We start from the raw sequence: 23,589 nt of genomic DNA on the forward strand, positions 1-23,589 counted from the left end.
CAGAGAGAGAGAGGGCGCACAATGCGAACGGCAGAAATTCCGAGACTTGAGATCTTATTCCCGAAGAAACTATCCGCATAATGTATGAAAATATTATTAATACATATAGGTGGAATCTAACTCTCTAAAGAATGAAAATCCTCACCTTTAGAAATTGACAACTGAGCCACGCTCTTTTTTCAACGTCGATTCAAAATTGTCGCACTTCTTCACTCCTCCGAAATTAGATTCCACTCCAAAGATTTTAAGAGAGTGTAGTGTGTCTTTGTACGTGATATTTTTTTCGAGAATAAGACCCTGAGGCAGTCGATCAATGCCGGATCCGGCGTGACCGTGAGATCCGTGTGAGGACATGGGCGCGAGTTGCGACAGAAGCGCAGCGGACCGTTGCCGCTTTGTCAATGGAGATGGCCAACTGTGCCCATCCTGTGTGCATTGCGCGACAATGATCATCGTATAGCTTTTTACGAGCCCCACTATACCCATTCGCAAACACTATCGCTCGCGGTCGCATTGCCGCGCTTTTAGTCGTCGGTTATCCGTATGCCATCGTACTCGCGCCATCGCGACACGACCTTATACCCCGGCGCTCGTCTTTCTGTCCGGTCGAAGGGGGACTTCGTTAAAAGTCTAAATTACGCTAAAGCATATAAAACGCAAGCGAGATGCACCGGTCGCGCCAATTGCGCCGAGCGCGACCGAGATCTCGGCGCGGACCGCTCGCGTCACATTTCCATGTCGCGACGTGGAACAGCCGGACGCGCGAACTGATCGTATATCCGATCCCGGTTTGACTCGATTTGTCACTTTTGATGTAATATACCTTCGATTCGGTGACTCGTGGAAAAACGTCAACGGAAAAGTTCTGCAGTCTTGTGGACAAATGGCGATCCGTCCTAAGAGTGGCGCTTGTTAACGAGCTCGACGCTTGTTTAATGTTAAACGTTAACGAGGAAAGCAAAGCTCCGACTTGGATGTAATAATTGAGTAAAACGCTCACGCAGAAAGGAACTGTCTGGTAAAAGCGGGCCAAGGTGTCAAAGACGTCAATCGTCATAACACATTAGCGACCACTGATTACCGCCCCCCCCGTCCCCGTCACAGCGAAATCCCTCGTCACGAGACTCATTCACTAACGATTGTCGTAAACGTGGCAAACGCGTGATCTGTGATAGTCACAGTACGTTCAGCGACCGCGCACGACTACCCACCTTTCTCGATTACAATCAATAGCGCGAGTGAATCCATATCGAGAGGTATATAACGCGGTTCGGCGCGGATCTGACACGAGAAGGCGAATCTGTTCACGAGATTTGTCATCGTCTAATCGAGTAGATATAAAAGAGATCGATTGATCCCTCGATTTGCGTGTGCGTATCGCATTTTGAAATCGAAGAAAATTAAAATAGAGGATATATCCAGCACACGTAAAGGAGAATAAACGAAGTCTCTCGATTCGCTCGGTCGACGAACGTCCCGTCGGAGAATTTTTTAACGATAACTGACCGTGAAAAATGGACATCGAGATGGGTGGCAGAACGACGAGTAAACCCAGCGAGGAACTGGCGAAGAGACGAGTGTCGATCAGCGATCAAGTAATCGGAATCGACAATCCTGCCTTCGAGCACCACCGGCGCATCAGCGCTAGTTCGGAGCATAATTCAGATCAGGGTAGGCGGAAATCAATCTTGCATCACGGTAGTCACTGCGAGAGCATGGAGAATATTCCGCAATACAAGCTCGATCTGGAGAACGGCAGGATCAACGGCAACAGAAAGAAATCGGCGTACAGCCTATCCAGCTCGATCAGAGACAAAATCGAGTATTCCGAAGAACTCAAGAGGTGAGATCCGATTATCGGTCGGTAAGCTCCGCAAAGTCTATTTGTCGATACTTCCGAGGAGATAAGCACGCGTCTGGATTATTATTTTTTTTTTTTTAATTCAGATTGACTTAGATTGGACGTCTCTTAATATTTCTGCGCTGATCGAATGAGAGCGATAAATCTGTAATCGTTCCATTCGGCAAAACAACGAAATGCAAACAAAAGTGCCAGCGTACGTCCTTCAAAAATACACTCGCACGGTTGGTGATAATAAGTCACGTTGCAACAAAGTAAACACCTCCTCGATAATGAATGACAATAAGTAATATTTATTATATAGTTTCTTTTTATTATATCGTTGCAAATTAAGTGTGACTTTTTCGCGTTAGATTCAATTTAGCGTGAAATTTTAGCTTCGGAATTTAGCTTCTAATTTAGATTGCAAATAATAGTGGACGTATTTCGATTGACGCGAAGCACTTTGTTGCTTATCGAATCCAAGAGATCGATAAAATGAATTCTTCTCAAATTTTATTCGTTATCATTCTTGTTTCGTAACGTTTCTCTCTACGATAAAAGCATTTAATGTCGACAACTTGTAAATAATATTTATTAGAAGTATACGTAATTTATTGAGGGAGAATTTTTAAGCTTTTATAATATTTTTAATAATTTTAAATATCATATAAATCAAATATGTCATATAAATCAGATTTCTTTTAATCGTCGTCGTCGTTTTCACTTCACCGCTTTTTGCGTCATGCGAAAATTCAAAGATCAAAGGAAACGTGTTGATTTATTTGCTAGTTGGTTTTTAGGTATCTCAAATCGACGAGATCGACAAAACTATTTGTACTAATACAACATCCAACATCATGAATTATCCTATGATTCGTTCATGATTCATTTTTATTTTCTTGATAGTTATCTGCGCACAAAAATTTAAAACTCTTTTGTCGTCTACTTCCCGAGGGCAGTCATTTTGAACAAGTTATGTAGATTTTCAAACAAGATATTTTCTCGTAAAAGCAGATTTTTCTAATATAAAGATTATATATACATATATATATATATATATATGTATATGTAATTATTTTACTATAAAGATTGCATTATTCAGATAGTGACATAAATTGACAATTCTATTATATTTATCTGTAATGTTACGTCATTGTTTGACTAATTCAAGCTTTATATTAAAACGTTAGTCATAAGTCGTCATGCTTTTGCGAAAAAATATTTAGAAAGTTTAATTAAATTATATAATAAGAAAAAAATAAATTATATTCTAATATTAATATTTATAAAATACTTTTCGGTTTGTCATAAAACAGTATTATATAATATATTTCTCTCAGAATTTTTATGTTCTTTTTTCAAAATGATTTCTTCTTTGTATAAAATTTATTTAAACTGATAACAAGAAATCAATTGGGAGTCCAATTACATAATTATGAATATAAAAGAGTATTTTCCTCGAAATGCGCGACCAATAAATTATTGATTAGTTTATGAATTATTAATTCTTTATGACTTATGAATATGACATAAATTATAATGTATACACTTTCTATTGTATAATGGATTCGTTAACCTGTAATTATTATCATACTCAGCGTAATACAATGTAATAGACTTTAATCACTGTCATGTAAAGCTGCACATCAAATTAGCCATTACATTGTTCAATAAAGGCATATAGTCAAATATTACTGTAATAATCAAATATAACTATAATAATTGTTAGAGAGAGAGTATCACGTTGAAATCTAAGTTAGTTTAACAGTTACAAATTATCTCTGTGGATAAACCAGTAGATACTGCAAAGTAGATTGAAGCTATTGACGCTCGTACTTGAAGGCATTAATCCAAGCAAACTTGTTCTGAGCGAATATAATACGATATATGTTAAATGGAGATTACATTATACACGATAGCTTTTTAACGCGATTTTATTCAACAATGTAACGTGCTAAATATTTATATATCTAAAGGATATTTCGGTTTTAATTGATACATTTCTGATAAAATGTTATTAATATTTATTTTATATGTCATTCAGTTATTGTGACAAATTAGTATTATTATTTTAAATTTCAATGCATACCAGCATATTATTTTAAGTTAGAAACAATTAATTTGTTCTCTAAAAAGTGTACAAAGTGTGTGTATTTCATAAAACTGTGATAAAAAAAATTTTCTTTGCAAAATTATAAAATTTAAGATACTGTTGGTACGTGCCCTGAAAAATACAATTTTATACAAAAGATTTGAATTTGTTGCTGCAAACAACATAATGAGTAATGTTATGGAAAAAAAAAATATATATTTTTATATATATATATGCATATAATTAGTTCAAAGAAAAAGTGTAGTATTAATATTTTTATAGATTTTTAAAATAAAGACAAATATTTTTATACATTCTTTAAATAAATATTTCTATTGCATTTATTCCACAGAACTGATAGTTTATAGAATAAATTAGATTTTTGTCATTTGTTTTACACTTATTCTTATCTTTATTCTTATCAAAATATAGACGAGCGTTTTTTTATACGATACGTGATTTCTATCGTACGCATTTCAGATAATTCATTTTTTTATTACGTAATTCTGTTACTTATAGAATATAGATAATTTTAAAGAAAGTACTGAATATTTTGCTTAAACATTAATCGTTTTCTGTTAAAAATAATAATTGCATTCAAGTTTATTCAACTTCACTTAAAGTGACTAGATTTATTCTAAATGACTAGAGTTTTTCAATAAAACTAGAATTTAAATGACTAGATTTAGAGTTATTTGATTTATGCCCAATTTCTTCACTTCTAGATAAGTTACGGATAACTTTATCCAGAAGATATTCCATTGTATTCTGGGAGATATCTTCTAGATAAAGGTTATCTAGAGGTGAAGAAATTGAGCATTAATGAGTTGGTGATGAAACAGGATTAAAGAGATACTCGATATTGAAACAGTAGAATGTTTATATCCGCATGAGTTTTTGTTTCGACCTTACACTTTTTCCTGCGACCATGGTGAGCTCATCATCGCTGAACGATATTCGTAACATTTAACTAATTATAATATGTAAGATCTTGAGCGATATACGGATGATTGAGGTAACAGATTGATTATTATTGTAAATGTGTGATATCAGATATTGTTACATATTCTATATTCTTATTCAGAGTTGTATGCAAAATATGTGTGATACATATCGCCTATTTTAGCATTAATTCGATTGTTCAAAGATATTATATTTAAGTCATTAAAATAAACATTGTATTGTTTAAAACTAAAACGTCTATTTGAAGTGAATATAGAAACTAGTTACGACAGTTTTTCTTAACATTTTCGATAATCTGTTTGAAACAGAAAATGAATGCAGTCGATATCCGCATTAGAAATTAGAAAGCGCCTCAAGGAAAGACAAAAAGAATATTATTAGCCAGTTTCAATGCAGTTCCGTCATATTTCTATGTTCTGTATGCTCATCTCCTCATTTATGTCTATTCCAGATCGTGGCTGTATCTATTCTGCGCGCGATGTCATGGTCGCGACGACACTCCATCGTGGGAGCCACCAGGATGGAGAAAAGCATGCCCACAGCCGTTCTGTCCAACGTACAGAAAATTCGCTCGAGTTGTGTGCCTCTTTCTTCTGGGTTTGTTGCTCTGGGGTGTAGTCTATTCGATAATCGGCAATGACGCCGCCCCAGGTGGCCAGCTGTTCGGATTGGCCGCTGTGTGTATCGCCGCGCATTTTGGAGGTTGGTTGTTCTCTTTGACCACCCTTCCGGCCTTGATTGGTATGCTGATTACTGGTTTAATATTGCAAAATGTCGGGCTCGTCAAAATCGAAGGACAATATACAGTGGTGATCGCTAATCTACGGTGAGTTTGTTTCTGTGAAGTTTTTAAATCGATGTGAGATTTTTGCCGAATATCTGATCATTTTATAATTTAAATAAAAGAAGTTTTCAATATATTATATAAAATTATTAGATGTCAGTTACAATTTCTTAATTTAATTTAAAAATTGATAAAAAATATTTCAGTAATGGTGATTGGACAAAAAGGGAGATATTAATTTATAAGATTGTATATTATTGTAGTATTATATATTAAAATTTAATTTGGATTTTATTATATTTGTAAAATTATTTATTTTATTCTAATTGATCAAAAAATTAATTTATTAAATTTTAAATAATTAATCAATAATTATTGTATAAAAAGTTATTTTAAAAAATTTATTTAATTAAAGAGTGAAAGAGGTCATCTCGATGAAAGATTATAGTAATCAGGGGTGGGCAAAATACTAAAAAAATTATATTTAAATACAAAACACTCAAAAAAATGTATTTAAATACATGATTTTTTATTCTTTTTTAAATATGAAACACTTTTTTCCAATTTGATTCAAAAACTTATTTAATGCAGGGGTGGGAAAAATATATTAAAATCGTATTTAAATATAAAATACCTTTTAAAACATATATTTAAAGAAAAATAAACGTACAGCTTTACCGATGTTCTCATTCTAAAGCTTGGATACCGCGTGTCGCTCACTACGAACATCGCGTTAGTACCGGTCTGCAACCGGTATAACAGTGACAAGAGCTGCGTCTTTTATCTTCCTGTCACTCTAATCTTTTCGAATCCATGCAGCCCGAGCCAACCAAAAGATTCGGATCACGTGGCGACTCTCTTCTTAGGAACGTTCCGATTCACTACCAGTGCTGAAAATTTATAGGGTGCGTCACCAAAATCTGGACAAATTTCAATTTCAATTTTCCGCTATATTGTGTCTCCGCCAGAGGATGTTGTTGATTTTCCGAGAAAGTCTGATGCTTCTAGTAAAGTTCTAGTTGAAACCAAGTGCGGACTATAATCGAAAGAGCCGCGATCATCGATGGCCTTTGCGTTGGGCTCTCATCAAAATGCCAAAATCAACCGGACGAATGACCGATGGCTACAATCCCGCCTACAACCCCGAGGATGTCCCTGTTGTTGCTAGAACGAAATTTCCAGTCAATGTTCACGTGCTAGGTGTCGTGTCCAGTGAGGGTGAGATGTCATGCCACCACATTTCTTAAAAAAGGGGGAAACTGTCCTAAAAGAAAAGTGTACTTGCGCGTTCTAATGGATGTAGTGAAGCCGTGGATGGAAAATGTGGCTTCGGAAGACCATATGTTTTTCAACAAGACGGTGCACTGGCTCATACGAGTCATTTGATTCAAAATTAGCTCTCAGACAATGTCGATGTTTTGGTCCAAGGAATTCTGGCCTCCCAACAGCCCAGATTTAAATCCTTTGGACTACTAACGTACGGAGCGTAGTTGAAAGGGTCACTAACAAGCCTCGGCATCCTAATGTGACGTCATTGAGGACCGCTATTGGGGCAGCATTCGTCGGCATGAACAGCGCTACATTACAGCGTGCGTGCGAACGCTTCAGACCGAGAATAGAGGCCGTCATTCAAGCTAATGGGGGATGTATCGAATAATTATGCTCTATAGGGACCCCAAGTGCCACGTAAAAGGATTTTTTGTAATATTTAATTTTTCATTAAAAACATTTTGTTTAAAGAAATTGTTTGTATTGTCCGGATTTTGGTGACGCACCTGTATAGCGCACGTAGCGTATACTGTATAGTTTCAGCATTGGCAGTGAATATCGGAACGCCCCAATTATAGGTTCTCTTGTTTTTTATCCCGGATTCCCGGACATCATCGAGAATCTGATGTATTTAATATTTACAACAAATTTAAAATACAAAATACTCAAAAAAAGTATTTAAATACAAAATACAAAAATATATCTAAATACGTATTTAAATACCGACAATCGTTTGACGCGCAGTTTGGAGGGACTATATATATTAGTATATAAATTCGAAATTATATATAAGTATTTAAAAAGATCCAAGCTAGACTGTTATAGGCTTCGTATTAGTTAAATACATTGTATTTTAAATGCTGCCCATCCCTGATAGTAATATAATTTATGAGTTTCAGACTTGAAAGATGGAAAAGAAAAATGTTGAAGGTGAAATGTGGCAATTATCTGAAAGATAATGTTTTTCAAAGTAAAATTGTAACTTAAACATTAAAATAAAAAACTATTAGTCATGTAAGGTTTTTATCTTTTTTATCTACAAGCAATATTATATCTATAACAATCATTTGTTATTAGTATAATATACTATGTAATTAGTATAAATACTTTTTATAATCTTATTATTTCACTATTTTAACATTGACGATGATTTAATAAAGACGTCTGTCATAATCATTTGTATATTATTATCATGATCGTTTATGTACTTTATGTAATATATGGTAGTTTTATATATCGTTATATCATCATACATTAAAATTTAGCTTATAGTCTTTTGTTTTATTTGAGTTTTAATCCACTGAGTTTTTCTATTCGATATACTGTTTTTAAAAATATTAACATAAATCTCTTTCGAATGAATAAAATAATGAAATTTGATCGCGACGTCTTTCATCTGAGATACATAAATCAATAGAAAATGAATGTTTTATGAAAACCCCCTTATTTTTAATAAAAGATAGAAATTTTACTAACAATTATGTTCTACATAATTTTGAATAGAATCAATCTCTATATTTAAAAACGCGCATCAAATTTTATTTAATAAGCGAAGACTAGCATATAGGACTTTTGTTGGACCAATTTCTTACGTAATCTCGAGGTTAAATCGCTTCTTTTTATTGCAAACTATGCGTTTTATTGCACACTTGCGTGTCATTATTGAAAAAACATGTCATTATTGACAACGACAACGATGACGATTACTTGAAGGTCTCTCGAAAGTTTCCGAGATAACGATCAATTCATCATAATCGCAAGGTGGCCGCTTTTTAAGATCGAGGTCTAACAACGGTGATTCGCCATAAACACGCACGACGACGGTTCTATGTACAGCATAACAAGTGTGGCTTTAGCTCAGTAATCAAATTCAAGCTGCATCCTCGCTAACGAATGTTGCTTACAAAAAGGTCAGATAAGATGCACCTAGTTTCTCACAATCAGTTGTCTTTCCCTCGCGCGCGGTGACTCTTCAAGGTTTTCCCACATATTTTATAATGGAAGAATTTATTCATAATCTTACGCAGGCTGCGTCAGTCTTTGACCTCAGCAGTTTGCTGTGCGTTCTTCGTAAAAAGAAAAACCGATAAAGCGCATCCGAGCTTGCTCCAGTATAATTTGTTTGCATTAATATCGAGTTGAAAACACAATGAGGTGCGCGTTTAGATACGAAAAATATTATGCAAATTAACCCTTTACTTTCCGCGCGTGTACTTGACTCACTTTCCTGCACTGATCGATGTCATCACGGTGTCATTATCGAAATTGATGAAACCGTCAACTTTGTCTCCTTCGGCAATCTTTAGAACTAGTTTGCCACAGGATTATAACTTCTTAATCCATGCATATTTGATATATATTACTTTGCAAGTAACATTAGATTCCCGTCGTACGATACTAAGTTACTACGAACATATATCACGAATTAATACTCGAAGAATATGTTTGAAATATTTCGAGTTTGAAATATCCTTTACTAAACGGTCTGTGAAACTTTTCACGTAATAACGCGAAGTTAAAGGACGAAATTAAACAATTCCATTAATACGGAATGACAGTAATTATCACTATTACGTCGATTATCGTTGATTATGGCGCTAAGATTTCTATTCCTTCCGTTTCGAAATAGATTTCTCGCAATTGTGTCAGAATTTGCTCAATCATCATCCTTTCGATTGGTCAAATTCGCTTTATGACTTGAATAGCTTACTAATGACAGAGAAGCACAGCTAGAATTATTAATGCTGGTGTGCCATGGATTACTGAAACACTATACCTGGTTTTGCTAGGAATTTAATCAACGCAACAACTTTATCGGTTATTGGCAATCACGAAATATTGCTCTTTCATTAAAAAAAAAAAAACATGAAATTCTCTTTTACATTCAGTTTATAATTGCTCACTTTGTTGCAAACTTTTTTGGAAATTTTACCAAAATTTTAAATAACAGCTGGTTGAACTTTTTTAAAATCAGCCAATATACTTCACAGTTCTCATAATAAAAATTATGAATTACGTTTGTTACACACATGTTGTAAGTCGTATCAACGGATACGTTAATTCTTCGGTAATGTGAAATTTTCTCTTTGTTCTGCAATCTGGGCCTTTAAACTTCAATATAGATTTTTACGTTGTATGTTTCGCACGGACAGTATCAAGAAACTAAAAAAAATTCTCAGTTGTGAAAACTTTAATAAGTTTTTACTCTTATAAGAATTAATTTATATACCTCGTTAATTTTTTATATTTAAGTTTATTTATCAGACAATGCCACAGAGCTGTCTAAGCTGGATCACGGGTGCTTCTAAATAATTGTATGTATACTACGAATGTAATTCTTCGATTGCGCGCGCCGAAATTTTTTTAGACTTGAAACGCAACACTAATAAACTACCGCAGTAATATCACGAGTTTAAATTGTCTAACTATTGATAGACTATAAATGATGTCAATTTTTTCGACGTCGATTTGATGATTTCGACGTCGAATCGACATCAATTCGATTCCATTGTCATTTCTCATGTCGTTTTCTACATGGAGACTCACGATTATGAAAAGATAATGTAATATTTGTATACTGATTTTTGCGTAAAACTGTTGTCTGAAGAAGGCTCAATCCAGGAGCCGAAATTTGTAACGTTATTGTATATAGTTTAGTTAAGTAGTTGTGTTTTTATATTTATGGATTAATTATATGTTTGTAAAAATCTGTTTTAACTAGACGTTACATTAATTTGATTGTTTGACTCTTACATTGCCGTTTTCTTATTTATTTTTATACAAAGAGTCCATTTAAATGCTTATTAATAAAGTTATGCAATTTATTAATTTGTTTAACAATAACTTAAAAAAAAAAGTAATTTAAACGTTGGCATTATATAGCACAAAAAATAGCATTTAGTGACCCCTCATCAAAGATTGGACGTTTATATGTTAAAAACAATAAGATCATGCGACATCGATTATAAGTATATCCTGTTAACGATGTCTTGAGTAGCCCATCTGTCACGTTTGTTCCACGTGACTTCGCATGCCAACTTTTCGTTCATTATTCATTATAGGTGGAAGATAATGCCAAAGTTGCACGAAGGTATTAAACAATTGACACAGCAAAGCGACGTTGTCAGGCTTTTTATAAGCCATCTTAATCATTGTCTCTTGAACTTTCGCACTTTGCAGATTGTGTGTGCACATGCGAATATACTGAACTAACGAAAGGTGATTACGTTTTTAATGGGATCGCTAACAGAGGACTGTATTACACGCAAGGGTTAAACGTAACGCTAGTTTTAGCGGGCGTTTACGCGCGTCGTTACTGTTGTTAGGAAGTCATGTACGCCTAAGCTAAATGCAGCTAAATACGAGCAAACATAGGCCGCGCGTTGTAAGCGATTTGCGTACACGTTCGCTTAGGCGAAGCCACCCTCTGTATGCCCGCGTAAACAACCCCCAGAAGTCGCGGTCCACATCGACTGCAAGACTAATAAAGTGATCAAACTGCAGTCAGGCGCTTATTGACATGTGCAATGGGAAATGACCGAAATGGAATAGCTGCGAATTAGGACGAGCGTAAACTGTTACGTATAATCGATTTGTTTTTCGGTACAATTCGTAATAATATCGAGACTTGCACACAATTCAATTTTCCAATCATTAAAAACGCTGCTGCGCGAGTTTATAGGATTTCTTTAATAAGAGTGTCCTAAACTTTATGGCAAAAAGTAGCGCGATAACTTTTGTAGAGTAGAGCGGAGTTATTCCGTTAGAGTTTCAACTTTAAAGTAATACGAAAATTTACTATAGTAAACAATATTTCTTTGTAATGACATGCGCTTATAATTATATTACACAATCATGATTGCTCTCGGAGAGTATAAACACAATTTTTAAATAATCAACATGTGCTGTTCAGAAACATCATCGCGAGAAACAGCCTCTGCTCTATTCTACAATAAAAATATTAACTTTTCTTTTTATTACACTTCAACTAAACATTTCCCAATTGATTGTAAAAAAATTTGTTCTCACAGTCCTCTCTTTCATTTAGTTAAAAACTTTTCCGCTGCAATAGCTCAGTAATGCAAGTCACGTCGTTTCTTCGCGCTCCCGTTTTTTTTTCTCTCTCTCTCTCAAGAGACTCACGCTTCCACGTCGATAAGACGTACGAGCGCGAGTTTCCCGTAAATGTCCTCGCGACACACACGCGTACAGCATTTTCCGGACACAATTTACACGAGACTCGCTAAAAAGTGTCCTCCCAGGTATATTCCAGTTTTGTACCAAAAAAAATTCCTTTGATCTCGCGACGTTGAAGTGCGATATTTGTTACAGATACAATTATTCAGCGTTCCGCTTTTTCCATTCAGTACAACGGCGACGACGAAAGATTTTTCATTTTAAACATTCTTTCAGAGAAAATTATTTTACAAATCAAAAAATAGTCCTTGTTTATATTCATAAATATACAGATAGCGATCTCTGTATTATAATATCTTAAAACTTAGTTTTATATATTCAAATTATTATACATAACGCATAAGTACATTTTATTACGCTATTACTCTTCCTAACGGTGTAATGAAAAATCGTGAAACTTTTATTATTTTTATCTTCTATAACATCCTTCTGAGACAAACATGATGTAGCGCGACTATTTCGTTAACTGCACGCTCGTTTTCTTACGCTGATGTCGATCGTAAATTATACGGCACGTGATTATCGAGTGGCCTTCGAGGTATAAGATCACTTTTAATCTGCAAGAAAAACCAGAGTAATGAACGTATGATGGTAGATTGCGAATCACCACGTTCACTTAGAATTTATTAATTTTTTGATGATCAAACATTTGATCAACGATGCGGAAAGATTCATCGATCGGGAGATTACCGCGACGGCAATAATTATTTGCATAATGGAGAATAATAGAACTTGCCAGGAGGAAACTCTACTTGAAAATTAGGTGTAACGATATGTCGAAAGCGTAAAGACTAAAGATTATAATTTCCACGTGTTAATTCGACATCTAACGTGCCAAAACAACTACGCTTTGCAATTTAAATGCAACACCAGTGAGGGAACATCCGCGCCCTACTGAATTATGTCTGTATAATCAAATATTCATTTTCGTTTACATAATCATGAAGTCATACGGATCGCCCATATGTTCCGTACGTTTGCCGCATGGTCACGTTATATTATAATAATACATGCGACAATTAAGCAAACATTATATTTACTCGCGGTCTTCCTACTCGGTTAAAGCGAGATAAACCGCCGCGGCCGGGAATTAATCCTTCTGCTATATCAGAAAAATAATTAAATTAACACACAAAACAATTTTTCTCAACAATCATACTTCAATTAATAACTGAAAACATTTTTTGTTACCGTATTGTACGAGGGCAAGTCAATAAGTTCTTAGAAAATCTGTCAGAGTCAGAAAATCTGTCTGCACTCGCAGTGCCATGTCACATTACTTTTTGAATGCATGAAGGAAAAAATCAATTTTTTAATTTGATACCAAAACTTAATTTTCTTGTATCGTTTGAACTAAGGGCGAGCAAACGAAAATTCCAACTGAGCATTCGTGGGGCAAACGATGAGCAAACGAATGCATGAAGAAAAGAATCGATTTTTTAATATTGGGGAGCTATAGCTTCACACGAGTTCAAACATCTACATATGAAAGGTTTAACGCCGAAAGAAATCAAAGCCGAGTTGGATAACGTTCATAGCACATCTGCAACCAGCGTTTGCGATTGTATACAATTGGGTGAATGAATTTAAACGTGGTCGTACATCCACATGCGCACCTCCTTCTGGAAATCCAATTAAGGCTGCTACGCCAGAAATCCTCGATAAAGTCCACGATATTGTTTTGACTGATCGACGAGTGAAATTGCGCGAGCTTGTTGAGGCCACAGGCACATGACACACTACACAGTGATTTCAATTTTGCACGAACAATTGGGTATGAAAAAGCTATCGGCAAGATGAGTGCCGCGTTTGCTCACTGTGTGGATGATAAGCGCGCGACCGTGTGACGATTTCAAGACAACGTTTGGAGATGTTTAAACGTAATCCAGATGCATTTCTGCGTCGATTCATTACTGTGGACGAAACACGGATCCATTACTTTACCGAGACGAAGGAACAGTTAAAACAATGGACTTCACCAGGTGAACCAGCTCCGAAGAAGGCGAAAGGTGATGGCCATAGTTTTTTGGGATGCACGAGGTATAATTCATATCGATTATATTCCGTCAAAGCAAACGAATTGCTTCCCTATCCAGCATATTCGCCAGATTTTAGCCCCCTGCGTTTATTTCCTGTTTCCAAACCTGAAGAAATGGTTATAGGAGGAGAAAGATTCATCACCAGAGAGCAGCTCATCGTCGAAACAGAGGCTTATTTTGAAGGACTGAAATCATATTATTCGGACAGCTTGAAAAAGTTGAAGAACCGTTGGATCAAGTGTATCGAGCTAAAAGGAGACTATGGCCGGTATTCATAGTCAATTCTTATATTCAAAATCGTCTTAAGTACAGTCTTAAGATGTCACGAACCAATCAAAGGGCTGCATTCGCGTCTTAAGACAGTCTTCAAATAAGAACTAACTATGAATACCGATCTATGTTAAGAAATAAAAATGAACCGATCAAAAAAAAAAGTGTTTTACTATGTTTTTCTAAAAACTTATTGACTTACCCTCGTGGTGTATGTGAAAAGAGAATTATCCATTCCAAATTAAAACACACAGCTGAAAGACTGCGCCATTTTATTTCAGCGTATAATATTGTAACAACATAGTGTATATGTATAATAACGATGCTAATATTCTTTTACGCGCGCGCGCGAGCATTTTCGTTTTAAATAATTATAATTAAATGAAGAACTCACGCGCAATAATACATATCGTTTTTCAGTATGGAGAATATATTATATCCATGCGAAATATTACGCTAAAAATAATTAATATAATAGAATATCGTGAGAAAGAAAGAAAGGAAAGAAGAAAGAGAGATGCACTACATTGTATGTAAGTGTAAATTCGACGTTTTTTCCTGCGATCGAAAGGCGATGAGACCCGCGCGACATCATGCCGTGCAAAATGCACGGTTCACCCGTGCAGCGACTTCTTAAACCTTTCTCTTGTCCGGAGAAACTCGTAATAGGATAAGTTTCCGAGAGTGTGCCTTTCCTAAACGGGTTTTCGAAAGTTCAAGACAACCAGAGCTTCAACGATCGCTCGTACCTGAATTTTCATCGTAAGCTCGCGGCACAGCGTGTCCGCGCCGCACGAACTTTTGTCGCGACGCATCCCAGATTCACGGATGCGAGAGGCCTAGGAAGATATACGAATTGCAGAAAGGGAATTGCACGCGTCCTTTCCCTTTCCCCCTCTTCGCTCGCAAAGTTGGTTAACTCCTTTTCTTCAACGTTGTGTCGAACTTAAAATATGCATCGGTCAAAAGACACTGTGTGCACATGAAACGTATTTTATTTCTAACTACTTCGCAAAGAAAAAGAAGTTGTCAAGTGTTAAGAGAAAGTTTCCCCTTTTTTTGGCAGATATTATTTCCGCGACAATTGAATTATTAAGGGGATCCTAAAGTCTTATCGCAATTATGTTTGAGGAGAAATATCCGAAATTTGCTTTAGGGATTGCAAAATCCTTTCACAGAATAAAAGTACGCACGAAAAGATATTTTGGTAAACATCATTAACCAGAAAAAATCGGAAAAAAATTAAAAAATTCACTCTTTCTGACACATACTGTTACTTGATTGTTACACAGCAAAATATATAATTATTAAAGTCATTCGTGTATTTTCAAACCAACAATTATAGGAAAAATAATGATTCGATACGTGTACAGTATGCATCAAATGGATAGAAAACTAATACCATGTTCGAAAACTGAAAGGCACTACAAGTCTCTTATCCCGAGCCACCAAAGTCCATTTTGGGGGGGGGAGGGGCATAACTACTAAAATATAAAAAATTTTGAATCAAACGTTATATGTCCTGAAAGGTGGCGGATCTATACAGCTTACTAATCCCATATCTTACGCTAGAGACTACGCTGAGTTCTTGGAGATCTCGGCTACGAATAGAATACATGACATGCACGGAAAATCGTAAATAATTAATATCTCGTAAACAAACGCGTTTTGACATTGTTACGTAGTTCTCAAGCTTCTGATGGTAAGATGGGATGCAGGCGAAATCATCCTTCACGCAGTGCTTGCCGACGTAAATCTTGGTAGCGGCGTGATCAAGACACTGGTCCTTTAGTTTAATTACTTTATTCAATAAACACACAATGTAACAGGATCTTAATATGTCGCCTTCCCAAATAGCTGCGCTTAACAATGTAAAATAATATAATGTATAAAAATGTCGGACGATCGTGTACGATCGAACACGTTGAGACGAAAAAGCGTTGTGTTGTAATGAACGCGCTGCGCGCAGTCGCGAACACAGCGTTGCGTATACAATCCTAACATGGAGGTCGTAGGGACGCAATATGCGAACGAGAAGCCCAAAGGCAAATCATTTTTGTAATCTTAACAAAGCCGCCCGCCTTGAACTGTCCTTCAAAAACAAAAACAAAATCTTATTTAATTTAGTGATAATCTAAATCGCAGAAAATTTGAGTCGTGACTAAAATATCTTAAACTATAAGTACAAAGCTTAACCTATAATTATTAGAATGAATTTCAATAAGGTGACAAGTAAGTGAAATGCTTTGGTGAGGCTAACTAAGTGGCGCCTAGATGAATGATGCTGTTACAAGTTTGTAATGGTTATAATATCGCAAGTTTTGTAAGCTCGCGGTCTGACGTAGGAACCCTTTATTGTTTTGACTGTGGTTGAGCGTGCACGTCATCGGATCCTAAATGCACTTCCTCGACTCGGCCAGTTGTCCATTGAGAGAGAACAGATCCTTGCTGCTTAATCAGAACTAGTTGACCGGGTTGCAATAGCTGATCCTTGGAAGTTTTCCATTTGTGTCTTTTTTGTGTTGAGATATTCGCTGCTTCATCTTTGCTAGAATTGTTGACGCTTTTGCTCGATTAGTTGCCAGCGCAGGAGTACATTGGTATTTACATTAGTTATATATATCTTGGTTAGGAAGGCCATATAATAGTGAGCCGACTAAAAAATGTCCAGGACATAGATAAGCTAAATCGTTAGCGTCAGAACTGAATGGAACGAGTGGTCTACAATTTAATATCGCTTAAAGAATGGTTTGGAGTTCTTCGAACGTTAAGTTTGTTGTTCCTAAGACACGAGCGAGATGGAATTTAGTAGACTTAACAGCGGCCTCCCAAAGTCCGCCGAAATGAGGGACGTTTAGCGGAATGCATGTCCAAAAAAAAACCAAGAGGTTTGTTGTTCGCGTAAGGAATTACTTACAAAATCTTGCGTTTTTTCGTGTTTGAGGAAATCATAAAATTCTTTAATTTGTCGTTGTGCTTCAACGAAGGTGATAGCATTGTCCGAGTACATTCGTTGTGGCCTTCCGCGGCGCAAGATAAGTCTCTTAAGGGCCGCAATGAATGCATCGGAAGTAAGGTTGCTTACAAGTTCTATATGAACCGCCTTGGTGGCGAAATATACAAAAATGGCTACATAAACCTTGCGAATACGGGAGTTGCGGCGTTTGCCCTCTCGCAATGATGGGGCCAGCGTAGTCAACGCTACAGTGCGAGAATGAACGTTAACATTAACTCTAGGCGAGGGTAAAGAGCCCATTAAAACTTCAGAATGAATCGGCTTGGCCTTAAAACAAATTATGCAATTATTAATTATCTTTCGTGTAGTTGATCGCAACGAGAGGGGCCAGAATCGCTGTCTAATAGCCGCCATAGTGGCCTGTAAACCGGAATGCAAATTGCGGAAGTGCTCTGATTCAATTATTCGTTTAGTTAGTACGTGATTTCGAGGCAAAGGGATTTGATGGTACATGTCGAATGAGAGAGCTAAATTTTTTAGTCTTCCGTCAACTCTTATTAATCTGTCGCTTCCCATGAACGGAAATAAGGAAGCCAACTCGCTAGATCCATTAATGCTGACTTGTTTACTCAATGCCTTATAATCGCTTGAGAAGGACTGAACTTGAACAACTCTGCATATGACGCGCAGGGAATTTGAAATTTCATCAGGAGATACATTGGTCCTTAGAGGTCTGGAATGTGAGTGATGGCAAAACCTAAGGCAATATGATAGCATTCAACATGCCTTATTAAGATTGGAAAATTTGCTGACTAAGTGTTCAACGACGCTACAGTCGTTTATTAGTGATGCAATAGTGGATATCCGTTTCTGTTCGGGAATTTCACTCTGGTTAAGAGGATCCTAAAGCAACGGGAATGACCGACAATTACAGTGAACCATTTTCTTCGAATTGGCTTTATAGATCATGAAATTTTTTCACACGATGAAAGTGACATCAAAATGACATGTGTAATGCCAAAATTTGATAAGAAAATTTTTGTAAACCTCAAAAAAGCCCTTTTTGGGTCGCAACTGATATTCTCTAAATTCATCTCTTTATGTAAGCTACAAATTAACCATGTTTCATTAAAATCGGTGAGTGACACCTCGAGAGGTTTTCCCTTGTAAGTGAATGTTAACCTCAAGTGACAGCTGTACGTGTCAGAAAAAGTGAATTTTTTAATTTTTTTCCGATTTTCTGGTTAAATCATGTTTACCAGGATATCTTTTCGTGCGTATTCTGTGAAAGGATTTTGCAATCCGTAAAGCTAATACGAATATTTCTCCTCAAATATAATCGTGATAAAACAGGACGATTTTAGGATTCCCTTAATGCCAATAATTACACAAGAAGAACGATTTTATGGAAATAATTTATAAATAAATAGTGGATCCATTGATGGATCCACGGAAGAGATCATGAGAGTTATACCTCCTTGGAGCTTTTTTGTAATAAATATTTTTACAAAATGTTATATACCCAGATAACAGAATACTAGCAGTATGCCAGCAAACTTGATGTTACAGCAGATATCAAGCTGCTGCTTCCTCATTAGCTTAGTTTTTAACAGCTTAGCCTGCCAACGTAACACAACAATAAAAATACAACAAAAATCAATCATTATTTCCTATCACATCGTGACAGCGAAACGCGTAAAAATACAGCATAACCTGACATAACCAGTACTGACAGCAAAAACACAGCAAAAATTGAGTCTGCCATCACGTCGTGACTGCAAAAACGCGGCAGATATAGAACGCGATCTGCCTAAATAGCTATTGATGGCAAAAACGCAGCAAAAATCGCGCATAGCCTGCCGTCACATGTAATCGCAAAAATATAGCAAAAAATGAAGCAAAAAATGACGTTTCAAATAATAGGTTAATTTAATAAAATTTATAAATATTTTTAGTTTAGAGAATTAAATTGTATGTATATATATTAGGAGTATAAATAAGTTTCCGCCGTTTTTTTATAAAAAAATTGGGCATTTATTGTGAAAGAACAGTACCTAATGTTTTATTCGAAGTATTGTCTATCATTAGCCACTACTTTTTCCCATCTTTCTGGTAATTGGTGGATTCCACCATGGTCGAAGTAACAAGGTCTGCTCGTATCCATGACAAATATTCGTCCGGTTCTGCGCAGGACTGAATTCCGCCATTTCGACCATGGATTCCACGTCGAAAAAACTGGTCATCTTTTGAAGCTATCCACGAATCGACCCAATTTTTGGTATTTTCATATGAAGTGAAGTGTTGCTCAGACAGGCCATGCGCCATCGATCGAAACAAGTAGTAATCAGAAGGAACAATGTCTGGTGAATACGGCGGGTGGGATAACCTTCCCAATTGAGTGTTTCCAAGTAGATTTTGACCGGCGCCACAACATGTGGACGAGCATTATCATGCAGAAGAATAATTTTGTCGTGTCTGGAGTAGTAGTAGGCGCGTTTTTCCTTGAGTACTCGGCTCAATCTCATCAATTGTGTTCGTCGGTAGAGGGCCCCAGTAATGGTTTCGTTCGGTTTGAGCAACTCATAATACACGATACCAAGCTGATCCCACCAAATACACAACATGAGCTTTTTTCCATGAATGTTCGGCTTGGCTGTCAATGTTGAAACGTGCTCCATGATTTCTTCTTCTTTGGGTTATCGTAGTGAATCCATTTTTCATCACCAGTGACTATACGATGCAAAAAAACCCTTTCGTTTATGCCTGGCAAGCAGCATTTTACATGTGAAAAATCGGCGTTCAACGTTTCTCGGCTTCAGTTCATATGAAACCCAATTTCTTTGCTTTTGAATCATTCCCAATGATTTTAAGCGATGTGAAATTCACTATATGCTTCTACAAGCAATCGATGCGCCTCAGCTGCAGATTTCTTCAAATTAAAGAAGTAAATCAAAAGCTCCCGCAAATGACGCTTATTCGGCTCAAAAAACTCGACATTTTCGCACGAAAAAAGATACAAAATCGCTAATATTTCAAGGTTATGTTGTTGCTAGATGTTCAACCTTACGATATGGCGTTTTACAGCAGACAATTTTAACCATAACATACTGGTGGCGCCATCTTTTGTCAAACGGCGGAAACTTATTTATGCTCCTAATATTATATCGGGATTTTTGTTGGAGGGAGGCAAAATACGATCTTTGCGGGTTTTTTTTAACGCGCGTACTAAGCTAAGCGTTACCAAAGCTTTATATTTTCCTTACTCATTAGTTTAAGGCACACAACAGACAATTTTAACCATAACATACTGGTGGCGCCATCTTTTGTCAAACGGCGGAAACTTATTTCTACTCCTAATATTACCTCGGCCGGGAGTCGAGCCCGGATATCTTACTTTACGCGCAAGTGTCCTAGCCAATTAGACTACCGAGGCCTTAGTAATATTCCTCGCAATAACTGGTATATGTAAAATGATAAACGCTTTCTTTTAGGTGCGTAAATAAACAATATTTAAAATACTAAAGATCGTTAATGTAAGAAGATAACTAATACAAATACGAAGCCTATATAACAGTCTAAATTGGATCTTTAATTGCTTATATATAATTTCGCGTGAATTTATATACTAATATACGTAGTCCCCCCAAATTTTAAGTAGATTTAATGTAATTATAAGTATTCTCGTATTGTTTTTTAAACCTAATTAATTACATGATTTTGTTCATATAACTGGTTTTATTATTATATTTATTATCTTTTTTGAACTTGACTCTTAAAATTGACTCTTTTTAATATTGTTTAATTATTTTTGTATAAAGAGTCCTTTATCTTTCGATTTTATTTGTGTGAATCTAGTTAAACTTTTAATACGTCAGCATAACCATTCTTTCCTGCCATATTGTGTACATACACGCCAAAGCAAATTATATATTTTCTTCAATGTTTTTTTCTTTGCAGGAAAATCGCCCTAGTTATTATACTCGTCAGAGCAGGCTTGGACCTCGATCCGGTCGCTCTAAAAAGGTTAAGACTCACCGTACCGAAATTGGGTTTAATACCATGGGTGGTGGAAACCGTGGTGGTCGCCGTGTTAATGAAATACCTCTTGGATTTGCCATGGGTATGGGGTTTCCTCCTAGGGAGCGTCATAGCAGCAGTCTCGCCAGCCGTCGTGGTGTCTTGCCTCTTCAGATTACGTGCAAAGGGCTACGGAGTTGCCAAGGTAAGGTCACTTATTCTCGGTCCTTTGTTGGAATATTTGAATATTCAGCCGTCGCAAGATCTTCTCATCTTTCATTCGTAAGAACGGATCATAAGTCTTCTGGAACTAATTTCACCCGACTTCCGTACATTAGGTACTAAAATAGATTTATACTAGATCTAGATTTTAAACGGATGATAAATGGCGCGAGTTAACATAATTTTCCCTTAAGAATAATTGAGATTTACTACCGTCCGAAGACGTTTATCGATGCACCGACCATCAGTGGTTTCTTTTTCCACGATCTTACGATATAGCAATATATTGATTTTCTTACCATATCTGCGTGTGTGTTTGCAAACGTGATTATAATTCTACCGGTGTCTGCGATTAAATTTATGCGAAAGAGAAATTGAAAGGAACGGGGGGCTCTCTAAAAGTATTTAGAAAAGTAAATGTAGGAATGTGTGTACATACATGACACGGATGGTTATCGCAAATGTAGTTAAGTTAATATTTAATCGTAATTGCCCGAATAATTGGATTACATCGTGGTTCATGTTTTATATTAATCGAATACATCCCGAATTTATATAGCAGAGCGCATGTACGGCCGCTATGTTTGACACGCTCGACATTAGCGTATTAAAGGAGTTTCCATGTTAATGCGAACGCAACGCGAGAGTAATTAAATTTCTTTTATTATGCGCCAGCGCGATAGCCGTGAAATATTTCAGCCGAGGCGGAATATCGTTCTTGCGAAACTGATTTCGCAAATACGTGTGGCACGATATTTTGCATGCTGCGCGCTTCACCGAATCGCCGAATCAAGATTTAGACCGGTCCGCGGGTGTTCCACTGCACGCAATCGTACGTGACTTTCCTCCCGGATCTAATTACCGAGCGTGTCGGAAGAGCACCCGGAGGATCACGCGAATTTGCAAAACACTCGAGACGCGTCTGCAGTGATGTAAAGGACGATTCGACATGATATAAAAGGGCCTATACAGGCTTGTACAGCGGGATGAAGATGAAACGGAGGGAAACGTATGCCGAATTTAAATAATTCAGTTTGGAAAATGGAGCGGAAGATGCTTGAAGAGCACAAAGACCATTGCGGCGAATGTGATATTCATGAGCCAGATGTAGACGATACTTCTTCATTTGGCGGAACGTAATGCAACGCGGCCGGGGGAGGAAGACACGATCTCGACGTGATGTCGATCCGCGAGACCAGTGCCCCTGATACTTGCCGGCCGCGAGATCGGGGATTCGATCTTATCGCGTCGCGAATAGAAAACCTCACGATGAAACGTTGACCGATAGTGGTTATGCATGCTCACGAAAGAATTCTTATTTTCGCGAGATACCTACGGGACGCAGACTCGCGGTGAGCGAAAAGAAACTGACCTCCGCTAATCTCGCACCGCAATATATTAAACGACGTCTACAATGATTTTAAGTTAATAAAATTTAAGTTTTAAGTCATAAAAACAATTTTTTTGATCGATCACAGTCGAATGTGAGGAGAATAATCTTGACGACTATAGTATATGATTGGTAAAGTGTTGCTACATTACAATTTTCAAAATTAGAACTTATAGGCTAAAATTTCCATTTTGTTTACAATCTCAGACATACACAAAGATGGGAAGTGAATGGGAAAAAGACGAGAGTGATTGTATCTTCTATTAATAGTTCATTATACTTATACTTTTTCCTTTTTATTCACAACGTAATAAATGATGGCTTACCACCAGCTCCTAGCCACTTCAAAAACAATTTCCACTTGATTGATAAATTAAGTGGCACTTATTTTGATTCTTAATATGTTTTGGCTTCATTGGATGTTGCTTCCCTTTTCACTATTATATTCTTTCTTTCTTTCTTTAAATCAACGGGACTCTTCCTAAATTTGTTATAGAGCTCTAGAAATTTTCGGAGGGCAACCAGAACTCTACTTATTTTTACAAAAT

At 36.5% G+C, this 23,589-nt stretch overlaps 1 protein-coding gene across 1 annotated transcript in view; it reads left to right on the top strand.

Moving 5' to 3' along the window:
- The first annotated feature begins 1,325 nt into the window (after positions 1-1,325).
- Nha1 (Na[+]/H[+] hydrogen antiporter 1) overlaps positions 1,326-23,589 on the top strand; it is a 35,283-nt gene continuing 13,019 nt past the window's right edge. Inside the window, exons 1-3 of the mRNA XM_018537278.1 lie at positions 1,326-1,843; positions 5,350-5,724; positions 21,370-21,634. Coding sequence (XP_018392780.1) covers positions 1,515-1,843; positions 5,350-5,724; positions 21,370-21,634 — 969 coding nt within the window. The 5' untranslated portion in view covers positions 1,326-1,514. The remainder of the gene's footprint in view (positions 1,844-5,349; positions 5,725-21,369; positions 21,635-23,589) is intronic.

This window comes from Cyphomyrmex costatus, unplaced genomic scaffold (genome assembly GCF_001594065.2).
Source record: "Cyphomyrmex costatus isolate MS0001 unplaced genomic scaffold, Ccosl1.0 scaffold169, whole genome shotgun sequence".
Taxonomy (NCBI): Eukaryota; Metazoa; Arthropoda; class Insecta; order Hymenoptera; family Formicidae; genus Cyphomyrmex; species Cyphomyrmex costatus.